The sequence below is a fragment of the Ursus arctos genome, unplaced genomic scaffold, assembly GCF_023065955.2.
Source record: "Ursus arctos isolate Adak ecotype North America unplaced genomic scaffold, UrsArc2.0 scaffold_14, whole genome shotgun sequence".
Lineage (NCBI taxonomy): Eukaryota > Metazoa > Chordata > Mammalia > Carnivora > Ursidae > Ursus > Ursus arctos.
The window spans coordinates 16,268,177-16,281,696 of NW_026622808.1; the positions used below are offsets into that span (position 1 = coordinate 16,268,177).

General features: G+C 46.6%; 1 protein-coding gene across 8 annotated transcripts in view; it reads right to left on the bottom strand.

Annotated features, from left to right (window-relative positions):
- Positions 1 to 13,520, bottom strand: part of RFX2 (regulatory factor X2) — a 91,235-nt gene that overhangs the window by 35,600 nt on the left and 42,115 nt on the right. For 7 of the 8 annotated variants that reach the window (XM_026481187.4, XM_026481188.4, XM_044378009.3 and 4 more), the window contains exons 2-3: positions 3,483 to 3,595; positions 1,772 to 1,861 (exon numbers count right to left, since the gene is read on the bottom strand). In XM_026481187.4, the coding sequence (XP_026336972.1) occupies positions 1,772 to 1,861; positions 3,483 to 3,587 (195 nt within the window). In that variant the 5' untranslated portion in view covers positions 3,588 to 3,595. The remainder of the gene's footprint in view (positions 1 to 1,771; positions 1,862 to 3,482; positions 3,596 to 13,520) is intronic. The other variant, XM_044378010.3, reaches the window with a different exon arrangement.

Below are 13,520 nucleotides of genomic sequence, written 5' to 3' on the forward strand. Positions count from 1 at the left end.
AGGGGAGGTGGGCGTCCCCCATTCTGTGGTGGGGGGTGGGGTGGGGGTGGGGGGCAGGGTGAACCCAGCCCACAGCTCGGAGCAAAGCTGCAGAGCAAAGCTGGGACAGTCGGTCCCTGCCACCCACCAGCCACTGGGCAGAGAGGTGGTTCCACTGGACAGGAGAAGCCAGAGCTGTGGACAGAACGTGACCTTGGGGGGGTCAGACACCCCTCATCTCTGCAGGGTGGAGGGCTCGCGCTAGTCATACTCTACATGGCCTCCCTGCAGAGTTGTCCCCTTTGGGTGGCCCTGGCACCCCTCCCCTGAGGGGCGGGGGTTCTGGGAGCCACACCAGGGAGACCTTCAGTCTGAGCAGAATGGAGAGGGAGGTGGAGGGGGGCACTGGGAAGCCCCAGCCCCACCCTGTTGAGCCCCTGCCCTCACCTGTGGCCACGTCAGTTCAGCACCTCAACAGACAGGGGCGCTGGCCCAGGCGGTAGAAGCCCGAGCTCCACGCGCAGAACCTTACACTCTCACCACAGAGGGAACCTTAATGGATGCCTCATCCAACCTCCTTTTGGGGTGAGAGAATTAGGGGCTGGGTTTCATCGTGGCCTCTCTCTAAGCCTTTTTGTGGAGCGGCAGGATGGGGCTGATTCCCACCTCCTAGTACAACCCAACATGGTGCATGACGCACACACAAGGCCCTGGAATAGCGAGCATCCCCGAGAAGGTTCCGGGGACTAATGCTGGGGGCGGGCTGGGCCTTAGGGGACTGAGGGAGGCGCAGAAGTCACTCTGTAAGTCCAAGCTGCCCAGAGAGAAAGGCTGGGGCAGGCCCAGCCCCACCAAGAGGAAGCTTCTGGAATCACGACACTGCTCGCATCTTCCTCAAGGAGCTGAGACAGAGCCGCTGGTTCCCTGCTGGGCCTGCCAGAAGGCTTTGCTTCTGTCCCACAACCCTGAAACCCGCCCCAGTTGCCTCCAGACAAGCGCCTCTAAACACACCAGCAATCTAAGCCGGAGCCCCCTGGGGGAGGGGTGTGCTGTCTGGTCTCAGCAGTGACCCTAGAGCCTGCCCTGATTTGAGTCCAGCGTGTTACAGAGCACAAGTCCGCAAACTCCAGCCCTGCCTCTTTTCGTAATAAAGCTTTCCTGGCGCATAGCCACGCCCCTTCGCTTCCATCCACAGTTGCTTTTGCGAGGCAGAGGCAGGGTTCAGCAGGGGTGTCAGGGTCAGCTAGCCCGCTAAGCCGAAAACTGTGCTATTTGGCCTTTTCTATTTGGCCTTTTCCAGAAAAGGCCTGCCCTCCGTTGCTCTAGATCCCTGGACTTGGTCTGAGCTGCTGATGTGGGCCGCTGTGTGGCTGGGGAGCCCAGGCTCTGAAGCTATCACTGGATTTCACAGGAAGCACTTCCTGGGTCATGGCATTGGTCTGAGGGCACAGCACTTGCTTCCCTGGGAAGTTCCACGTTCCTTCAATCCAGAAACCTGGCTTCTCTGTCTGCGTGTCTACCCCAGTACCCCAGTGCTCTATCGAGGTGCTGGCTTGTACCCCGAATGCTGAATTTCTGCATGAATGAAAGACTATCAGCTTTCTTGGTCTGTTGCTAACCATCTGCAATAGAAAAATTTTTTTTTTTACATCGCTTCCAAAAGAACCTTCTGGTAAAGAACTGAAGATATCAGAGACAAAGCAACAGCATCAATAGGAAAGGATGCCTTGTTCAGAGAGGGCTCTGGATCGCTAAGGGCTAAAGTGTCCCATGTCCCCTGTGCTGTGGTTACCTGTTGTGGCACCTGCTGGACCCTGGGGAGGGAGATTGGCTGCATCTGGGCCCCTTTGGGAGCCGAGCCCGCTGCCTGGACCAACACCCTCTAAAAGGGAAGGAGAGAAGGACATTTAGACTTTAGTCAGAGTTTAGTCCTTAAAACAGATTACAACCAGAGCACCGCCACCTACTCCAGTGTCACCTTACAGAAACACGAGCACGACTGATAGGAGGACAGGACGGTGCACACACACACACACACACAGTTTGCGTGCACAAGCACACGCACTTCCACCTGCCCCCAGCAGCTCTCCCTCCCTGGGGTCTGTTCTGCAAGGTGACATGGGCTGTCCCTGGCTTCAAGCTGAGAGGCAGGGTGATAAGAAGGACCCTCCAGACAGCTGTCCACACCACCTTCCCCCATCCCTGGCACCCAGTTGGGGCTGGTGGCAGAACTCGGCCACCGTGGTGGGAAGCGGGGCTGGACAGTGCAGGGCTGGGCGGTGAAGCGTGAGGAGCACACCCGGGGAAGTGAGGCACCAGGAATTCCTCTCTCTGGCAAGGGGAGAGGCACCCCCTGTTGAGGGAAGGCGGAGCAGCCCGTGAACATGAGCGCTTGGAGCTTGCCAGAAAGGGGGTGCCCCGAATGAGCAGCAGGAAGTCTCTGAATGGGGAACAGAGGGTGCACCTGGGGGGCGGGGCGGGCGTGTGGGCGGCTGGGGGGACTGGATGCATCCCTAGCAGGGACTGGAGGCCTGGAACTGGGGAGGGGGGCGGTGGCCATGGTGGGCCCCTGGCAGGAGTCAGCCAGGTCCTGGGCTGCAGGAGTCTCGGGCCTGCCGAGGCAGCCGGGGTGGAGGGCTCATGGGTCAGGTTCAAGAGGGCAGGGACACAAATCAGTTAGGCTACCACTGACTCGCATCACACGCCCTTGGCATCCCCAGAGGGGCTTGCAAGGCCCCCGTGGGGGCTGCTGTATTTGCAAGAAATAAAAGCTACACAAGTCTACTCTAAAATGAACAAACCACTCTGAGGTCTGCCTTTCTGTTTTGCTGAATGATGGGGCTTTCTCAGCTTCATCAATTCTGTCATGCTTCTAACTTCTGGAATCGTGCTCCTGGGTGGTCACATGGCCACAGTGGGCTGCTGCACACGTCTCCAAGCTTCCAGTCTGTTCCACCGCCCTCGGCTTTGTGTGGTCTTACGTCACTAACTTTACGTTCAGGTCTAGGGTATATTTCCCCCCATGGCAGAACGGAAGTCAGGAGCCTTTGTGTAAAGAGTCTCTCCTTACAAATTTTGAAGAATATTCCTATTCTAATGCTAGAATTCTAACCGATCTTTCGCCTTATCCGTAGTCTTCCTGGGTAAAAGGGATATTTCCCAGGTACGAGAAAACTTTCATTGAACGATAGGAACAGACTTAAGTTGGTTTCTTTTTGTGTTTGCATCCTTGAGTCCTTGGTGGGACCTTTTCGACAAATAGCGAAAAAAGCCAGAGAATGTGCCATGGTGGGGCAGAGGGAACAGAATAAAGCTGTGGCTATTTTAACAGCAGCAGCCTTGGGACCGACACGTTAACTCGGGAAAATATAGATTCCATCTCTGCTGAGTCGGGTGTTTTTCAAAACCTAAGAGGATGCGCCCCCCCGACCCCCGCACCCCCGGCCACACTGGTTTTCCCGGAACAGCCCGAGCCCCAGGCAGCAGGCGGGCTGGTCTGTTACCTGCGGGGATGCTGGCACCGGCTGGGCCACAGGGGCCTGGGCTGCCGCCGACGGACAGAGAGTCACAGAAGCCGGCGAATCGGATCCACCCTCGGAATTCTGCATGCTCAGTTCTAAAGAAAAGGTGGAGAGAGATTGAGTGGAGCAGGGCTGCCATCACGAAGCCCCAAGAGGCAACCTCAGACATGCACAGGATTGGCGAGTGGTTACTACCTACAGTCTTCAAAATTCAAATGCAAGGGCGCTGGACATATTGGGTAAGCAGGAAAGGGAAACGGGGGGCCCAGCTGCTCCTAGTAAGAGAGGGGGTGGGGCAGGAAATGTTTTTCCCAATATAAAACCAAAACTCGGCTCGGCAGGCACTCCTCGATGGCAGGCTGGCACGACTGACTGCTTCTCCTCTTGCCAGGCTGACCCGGCTGAACTGCTTCCCAGCGCTCAATTGTTTACTCATTTATCACAAGCTCTTGATGGATGCTTGCCATCTGGGGAGCTACCATACCCCAGACGACAAGGGCATTCTCCTAGGGCAGGGTTTGTCCCGCTCAGCACTGGGGACACCGGGGCCGGATGGTTCTTCACGCAGACCCCGGCATCCCTGACCTCCGCTCATTAGATGCCCAGAGCGCTGCTTTCCCCGCCCCGCCCTGTCATGACAACCAAAAATATCTCCATACATTGTCCAAGGGAGGAAAGAGGTGATACACAATGAGAGTAAAGAAGCATTTTATCTTGGGCTGGATAAAAGTCCTGCCTTCTGTTCCTAGAGATCCTCGCCCACGAGAAAGCATAAAAGTGTATTTCTTTGCAGCCAGATGCATACATCTTTCAAATAGGTAGTTTAAAAATTCTATACAAAAAGACTCACTTCATTTTTTAAGAAAGATTTTATTTATTTATTTGAGAGAGAGAGTGCGAGAGAGCAAAAGCAGGGGGAGCGGCAGAGGGAGAAGAAGGCTCCTCGCTGAGCAGGGAGCCCCAAGCAGGACTCGATCCCAGGACCCTGGGATCATGACCTGAGCCAAAGGCAGATGCTTGACTGACTGAGCCACTCAGGAGCCCCCAAAAGACTCATTTCATACCAGAACAACATGGCAGATGATACAAAAAAATCATTCCAGGAAAACGCTCAAGGGCAAACGGTCTTCACTTTTTAAGAACCAGCTGCTCTCAGCACTTGAGAAAGCTGTTAAATATGCCAGCTGCAGAGAGGGGGTGGCTTTGTGGGCAGGTAAACCCCCGTTCTACACACGTCCCCCCAACCGTCAAGTGGAGTCTCCCCACTTCTGCCTCACGAGGAGGCCTGAGCACACCGCAGTGCCCAGGACGGACTGCTTCCCCAGCCCCACAAGAACTCCCACCTCTAACAAAGAGAGAGGAAAGCAGAGAGCAGTGTGTGGGGGTTTAAATCTGTGAGTGTTGGTTTATATACGCTTCCCTAGCCCCACAAGAACTCCCACCTCTAACAAAGAGAGAGGAAAGCAGAGAGCAGTGTGTGGGGGTTTAAATCTGTGAGTGTTGGTTTAACCCCATCTTCACTGATGAGGAATATTCTAGGACTCGGCCCATTCCCCTCCCAAAGCCTTTGGTACCACGACAGCCACTAGATGGATCTGTGGATGTGTGGCCTGTGCCTGTGGCAGTTTCCTGGTTCCCTGACTCAGTCCTTACCACTAGATGTCCCCAGAGCCACACGGTGACTGGCACCCCCTACCTTCTTCTCCTCTTTCAGGGAAGGAGGAGATGGAGAATTTCCAGGGTGTATTTCCTGGGTCTCCAACTCCCTGCCTTCCCGACAGAACTGACTTCTGGAATGATTCTATAGGAAGTTGCTTAATCAAGGTCTTATTTACAGTTTCCCCCAACGTTTGAACCAGTCATTTGCACCCCACACACCACTTTGTTCCGATCTGAAGCCAGGAAGTGGGTCGCTTCGGTGGCAGTGGGAGGAAATCACCGGACTAGGGCTCTCTCTGGGGAGAATCCACTGGTGACAGAGTGAGAATGCTGACTCAGAGGCCAGTTCCTTGTTCACAGGCAGAAATCACTGTGCTCCAAAGTCTACGTCTTATTAAAACCAGGGGAGCCCGTGAGAGTGTGAGACTCGACAGTGAGCCTGTGCTTAGCTCACTGCGGCCAGAACGCAACTTCCAGAATGCCAGTTATTCAAGATCATGCCAGGTTTGCACACGGATTTGTTTCCTAGTTTCACACACTGCTTACCCCGTGCTGTTTGTCACACTGTTTAGTGTATGGTGTTTAGGCGAAGTGTGGCCAAAGCTCTCCTGCCAAGGACTAGAGACTTTTGGGCAGATCTGGTCCTGTTACAACTACTAGACTTTGATGTCCTGGCACAAGAGTGGCCATTGCTCGCTCACACACACACACACACACACACACACACACACACACAGAATGATCCTGGCTGTGTTCTAATAAGACTTCCTTGAGGAAAAAGAGGCAACAGGCCAAGTTTGGCCTGTAGACCATCGTTGCTGGTCTCTGGTTTGTATAATCTGGGTTTGCTGAAGTGATGTGGGTTTGGAAGATGGGCAGAAAAACGGCACTGTCTGGATTCAAAACCTTGACACCCACCGGCCCAGCGCAGAGTCCCTGTGGCCACAACTCCCCAAACATGACAGAACTGGAGGGGCCGCTAGGGATGACCCAAGTTGTTAGGAGGATGAGGCTGCCGGCATTTAAAGACAAAGGGAAAGATCATCTGGTCTGAAATGACAGCAGTGCTCCTCAAGTTTATAAAGTCACAAATAAAATCGCCAAATCCTGGAACCAAGAGCCAGGTACAGCCCTTGAAACTTAAGACGGGACTTTGGGCACAAGGGGCAATCACTCTGGGGAGTTGTAGTGGGTTGAACAGTGACCTCCCAATCTGAATGTGACCGTATCTGGAAAGAGTGTCTTTGCAGATATAATCAAGGTAAGGATCAAGAAGAGGTCACAGTGGAGTAGGCTGGGCCCGAAATCCAAGGACGGCGTTCTTGTAACAGACGGAATAGGACACGCAGGGAAGAAGGCCACTTGGCGAAAGAGGCAGAGAGGGAGGGATGTGGCGACACGCCAAGGAGGGCTGGGGCCACCAGAAACCGGAGGAGGCTGGAAGGATCCTTCCCTAGAGGGAGCACAGCCCGCCGACACCTTCTGGTTTCCAGAACCGTGAGAGGACAAGTTTCAGTCGTTGCAAGCCACCCAGCCCGTGGTATTTGAATGGCAGCCCCAGGAAACTCACGATGAGCGGCACAGCTGGGACAAAAGCATCCTGTGCGACGGGTTCTAGGTGGTGCTTCGGTGCCGTGCACGACCCGGGCAGTCGATAAATATTTACCAAATGAATACACACCTCAGTGTCTCCTTAGTATTACAGCCCACACCGCATTATAGCAAATGATACATAATGCTTCCGATGGTGGGAGTCTATGTAAAGTTTCAGGACATTTACAATCTACCTGGTTATTTTAAGGATGTGTAGGACTTTCTGGGAAATGTAATGACCTTTTGAGACTGACTGTTCTACTCCCCCTGAACACATCCCTTAATGTTAGCATCAGACAGACAGACTGACATCATGCAGGCCAGCCTGGCTGCTCCAATATGTTGAGGGCATGAAATCCTTCCCTACCCGCCTAAGATAACCAAGGTCATACACTGCATATACGTTGATCCAGTTTCCTGAATTTTGTTTCTCTGAATTTTTTTTATTTGGGTCTGTTAATCAAGGACTCTTAACACATCAACGTTAAGGTTTAAAAAAAAAATTGTTTATGAAGAAGCGCGTAACAGCCCTGGCTTTCAGTAGCAGCGGAGATTACTGGGACTAACCCTCCTGCCAGTAACAGTTTAAAAACCTGGACAAAATGTTAAAACACACCACACACACACACACACCTATTTAAAGACAATGGGGGGGGGGTGACAAAGCAGGCAGACATTGTCAGGGAGTCCACCCTTGAAAGACCTCTGCCAGAGTCAGACCAGTGATTCTGAACTTTTGCCAGGGCACGCCCCAGTCCACGAATGCTTAGGTGGCAGAAAGCAGTAGTCTGGTTGCCTTGAAATGTGAGAGGAGAGAGTTCAGAATATTAGGGGGAAATCCTGGAAGAGAGAGAGCCACAGAGGGGGCAAGCCCCCAGGTCTGCCTAGAGTCCAGCCAAATCTTTGGCCAACTGACTAAACCACACGTGTGGGGAAGACACCAGGGGTTTGGGAGAAAAACCAGCAGCTCAAAGATGAACAAACTAAGACGATATTTCAGCTGCTGCTGAAAAAGATATATTTGTATGAGGGGCAGGGTCTGAATCTAGCCAAGATACACACTAGCAAGGGGAACAGAGGAGAATCCAGAAATTCTACAACATAGCATTCGTGATATCCAGGACTCAATAAAGACCATGAACTATGAGAAAAAATGGCTGCAACCTATACCCAAGAAAAAGAAGGGAGGAGTCAATTATAACCAAACCAAGATAATCCAGGGGTGCAGATAAAGCAGCTACTAAAAATATGTCCAAGAACTTAAAGGAAGTTATACGCACAATGAATGAATGTATAGGAATCTCAATGGAGGAGGACAAACTATTTTAAAAAATGAGTAGAAATTCTGGAGCTGAAAAGTACAATAATTAAACTGGAAATTTTACCGACTACACTTATAGCTGATTAGAGATGGCAGAAGGAAGAGTTAGTGAACTCGAAGAGAGATCAATGGAACCCAATCTGAAGAACTGAGAGGGGAAAAAACGGGAGAAAAATGAACAGAACATGCAATCTAACACATATGTAACTGAAGTCCCACAAGAAAAGGAGAGAATGGGAGAGGAAAAAAGACATATTTGAAGAATGGCCAAACATCTCCTAAATTTGGTGAAAGACCTCAACTTATAGATCCAAGAATTTCAACAAAGCCCAAGAATGATAAATACAAAGAAAACTAATTTCGATGTGTCATGGTTAAACTGCTAAAATTAAAAAAAAAAGAAAAAGAAAATCTTGAAAGCAGCCAGAGAAAAACTACATATTATATTAAAAGGAACAATAGCATGGATGATAAGCAACATCCTACCAGTGACTACGGTGACCAGAAGACAATGGGATGACATATTTAAAGTGCTGGGGGAAAGCTGTCAACCTAGAATTCTATACCCAGCAAAACTATTCTTAAAAAAAAGGTGGGATAAAGACATTTTATGATACATAAAACCTGAGAAATTTTGTTGCCTACGCTATGAGAAACACAAAAGCAAGTTCTTCAGGGTGAAGGGAAATAACACCAGATGGTAAACTTGGATCCGCGGGAAGGAATAAAGATCACTTGAAATTATAAATATGTGGGTAATTATAAGGACCGTATTTTTTTCTTTTTCTTCTCTTAATTTCGTTAAAATACATCTATTTAACAAAAAATTGTAACACTCTATTGTGTGTTTTTATAACATGTAGCAGTAATCTATACAACAATAATAGCACAAAGGAATGGGGAGGGGTAAATGGAATTAGACGTGCAAGGTTCTTGTATTTTACAACATGTAGTAGTCTTATTTGTGATAAATTAAAGAAACATTATGTAATCCCTATGGTAATCTCTAAAAAAAACCCAAACCCCAAAACATATAGCTTAAAGATTAACAAAGGAGCAAATGAAATGCTAAACATATTTGTCCTCAAAAAAGGCAGCTAATGAAGAACATAGGACCAAAAACTAGATGAAACAAACAGCAAAGTGGCTTTCCTAAATTCAGATACATTAATAATTACATTAAGTATAAATAGATTAGGGGCGCCTGGGTGGCACAGCGGTTAAGCGTCTGCCTTCGGCTCAGGGCGTGATCCCGGCGTTACGGGATCGAGCCCCACATCAGGCTCCTCCGCTATGAGCCTGCTTCTTCCTCTCCCACTTCCCCTACTTGTGTTCCCTCTCTCGCTGGCTGTCTCTGTCTCTGTCGAATAAATAAATAAAATCTTTAAAAAAAAGTATAAATAGATTAAACATTTGAATGAAAAGATAGAACTAGTCAGTCTCAATAAAAAAAAAAAAACTACCAAGATTCTATGATATGCTGCCTTTTTAAAAGAAACCGTCTTTTTATTTTTACTTTTTTGAAAGATTTTATGTATTTATTTATTTGAAAGAGAGAGGGGAGTGCATGTAAGCAGGTGGGGGGAGAGGGCAGAGGGAGAGGGAAAGGGAGAATCCCAAGCAGACTCTGCACTGAGCACAGAGCCCCATGAGGGGCTCAATCCCATGACCCTGAAATCATGACCTGAGCTGAAACCAAGAGTTGGATGCTCATCCGACTGAGCCATCAAGGCACCCTGAAACACTCATTAAATACAGAGGCACACAATGGGTGGAAAGTAATAGAATGGAAAAAGATATACTATGCAAACTCTAATTAAGCTGGAGTGGCTGTAATTATGAGACAAAATTCCTTGAAGACAAGGAATATTACCAGAGATAATAAGGGAGGAACATTTCATCCTGATAAATTGATAATGACATAATCATTACAGAAGTGTATAAACCTAGTAGTATAGCTTCAAAATACACAAAGAAAAAAAATTTTTTTTAAAGATTTTATTTATTTATTTAACAGAGATAGAGACAGCCAGTGCGAGAGGGAACACAAGCAGGGGGAGTGGGAGAGGAAGAAGCAGGCTCATAGTGGAGGAGCCTGATGTGGGGCTCGATCCCGTAACGCCGGAATCACGCCCTGAGCCAAAGGCAGACGCTTAACCGCTGTGCCACCCAGGCGCCCCCACAAAGAAAAAATTAACAGAGCTAAAGGAAAAAACAGATCAAGAGTCACAGTTGGAGATTTCAGACATTCTTCTCTCAGTAATTTTGATAGAAACTAAACAAAAACACCAGTAAGGATTTATCTGGGTGACACTATCAACCACAGTGACCTGACATTTATGGAGCACAACAACCCAAACCTGCACATTCTTTCCAAATGTACAAGGAATATTCATTAAGGTGGGTCATATTCTAGGCCACAAAACAAGTTTCAAAAGATTGAATTATACAGAGCATATATGTATTTTGACAACAAAAGAATAAATTAGAGGTCAGTAAGATGTCTAGAAAAATGCTAAATATTTAGAAATTTTAAAATACACCTTTAAAATAACCAATAGGCAAAGAATAAACCATAAGAGAAATTAGAAAATATTTTGAACTGAACAATAATGAAAACACCACATATAGAAATTTAGGGATATATCTAAAGCACTGCTTAGAGGGAGATGTTAAGCTTTTATTTTATTTTTTTTAAAGATTTTATTTATTTATTTGACAGAGAGACGGCCAGAGAGAGAGGGAACACAAGCAGGGGGAGTGGGAGAGGAAGAAGCAAGCTCCCAGTGGAGGAGCCTGATGCGGGGCTCGATCCCATAACGCCGGGATCACGCCCTGAGCTGAAGGCAGACGCTTAACGACTGAGCCACCCAGGCGCCCCTAAGCTTTTAAACAAATTAGAAAGAATGGCTTAAAAATCAATCATTTAAGTTTTCAGCTTTAGGAAGCTATAAAAAGATAAGCAAACTAAACTTAAGCAGAAAAAGGAAATAAAGAAAAAAAGATGAGAGAAAACTCCATAAGCCATGAAGAAAATGACAGAACCAAAACTTCCCCCAAACTGAAATTTCTTTGAAAAAGAAAGGAGCTATAAAAGCCATGAAAAGACATGGAGGAAACATAAATTCATACTATTAAGTAAAAGTAAATCCACATGTGCTGTATGATTCCAACTATATGACAATTCTGGAAAAGGAAACACTATGGAGAAGGTAAACAGATCGGTGGTTGCCAGAGGCTTAAGGGGAAAGAAGGATGAATCAGTGGAGCACAGAGGATTTTCAGGGCAGAGGAACTACTTGGTGTGATACTGTGATGGTGGATATGTGCATTATACATCTGTCCAAACCCACAGAACGTACAACATCAGGAGTGAACCCTGATAGCGTTATGGACTTTGGTTGATGATGACGTCTCACGTCAGTTCAAGTCTCATATACAAATACACCACTCTGGTGGGGTATGTTGATAAAGGGGGAGGCTAGGCGTGTGTGAGGGCAGAGAGTACATGGAAAATCTCTGTACCTTCCTTTCAATTTTGCTGTGAACCTAAAATTGCTCTAAAAAAGATAAAGTCTTAGAAAAAATATTGACAATTCCCTATAAAAGACTGATAAGAAAAAGAAAAAAACCCCAAATTGCCAATATAAAAAATGAAGTGAGATATACCATTACAAACCTTATAGAAACCAAAATCATAAGGATCTCTTATGAACAGCTTTAGCCAATAAATTCACCAACTTAGATCAAATGAACATTTTTTGGGAAAAATACAACATACCAAACCTGACACAAGATGAAATAGAAAATGTGAATGTCACATCTAACAAAGAAATTGAATATGTTATTAAAAGCCTCCTTACAAAGAAAACTTCAGGCACAGAGCCTTTCACTGTTCAGTGCTATAAAACACTGAAAAAGGAATTAATACACTAATTCCATCAGAAAATTCAGAAAGGAATACTTCACTCATTTTAGGAGGTCATCAAAACCCAGATACCAAAACTTGATGAAGATATTACAAGAGAAGTAATATTTAGGCCAATGTCTCTCATGAACACATATGCAAAAATGATATAAAATATTAATAAATCAAAGTCGGTAATACAAAACTAATAACCCATACTTACATTTTCACCTGCTTTTTTTTTTTTCCTAACGAAGCCCCAGCTCCTTTCCTCCTTAAATGATTTTTGACAAAGGTGTCAAAGCAATTCAACAGAGAAAGGAAAGTTGTTTAAACAAATGATATATCCACATGGGAAGAAGAAAACAAATGAACTTCAATCCCTATCCTATACCACACACAAAAATGATTTTAAATTAGATCATAGAATTATGAATAAAAACTAAAACTAAGAGGCAGCCCACGGAATGGGAGAATATATTTGCAAATGACACTACAGATAAAGGACTGGTATCCAATATCTACAAAGAACTTCTCAAACTCAATACACGAGAAACAAACAAATCAAAAAATGGGCAGAAGATATGAACAGACACTTTTCCAATGAAGACATACAAATGGCTAACAGACACATGAAAAAATGTTCCAAATCATTAGCCATCAGGGAAATTCAAATAAAAACCACACCGAGATACCACCTTATGCCAGTTAGAATGGCAAAAATAGACAAGGCAAGAAACAACAATTGTTGGAGAGGATGTGGAGAAAGGGGATCCCTCCTACATTGTTGGTGGGAATGCAAGTTGGTACAGCCACTCTGGAAAACAGTGTGGAGGTCCCTTAAAAAGTTAAAAATTAAGCTACCCTATGACCCAGCCATTGCACTACTGGGTGTTTACCCCAAAGATACAGACGTAGTGAAGAGAAGGGCCATATGCACCCCAACGTTCATAGCAGCAATGTCCACAATAGCTAAATCGTGGAAGGAACCAAGATGCCTTTCAACAGATGACTGGATTAAGAAGCTGTGGTCCATATATACAATGGAATATTACTCAGCTATCAGAAAGAACGAGTTCTCAACATTTGCTGCAACATGGACGGCACTGGAGGAGATAATGCTAAGTGAAATAAGCCAAGCAGAGAAAGACAACTATCATATGATTTCTCTCATCTATGGAACATAAGAACTAGGAAGATCGGTAGGGGAAGAAAGGGATAAAGAAAGGGGGGGTAATCAGAAGGGGGAATGAAACATGAGAGACTATGGACTCTGAGAAACAAACTGAGGACCTCAGAGGGGCAGGGGGTGGGGGAATGGGATAGACCGGTGATGGGTAGTAAGGAGGGCACGTATTGCATGGTGCACTGGGTGTTATACGCAACTAATGAATCATCATCAAAAACCAGGGATGTACTGTATGGTGACTAACATAATGTAATAAAAAATCATTAAATAAAAAAAAAACAAAAAAACTAAACTATAAAACTTCTAAGAGAAAACATAGGGGCACAGGCAAAAGTTTCTTAGTCAGAATGC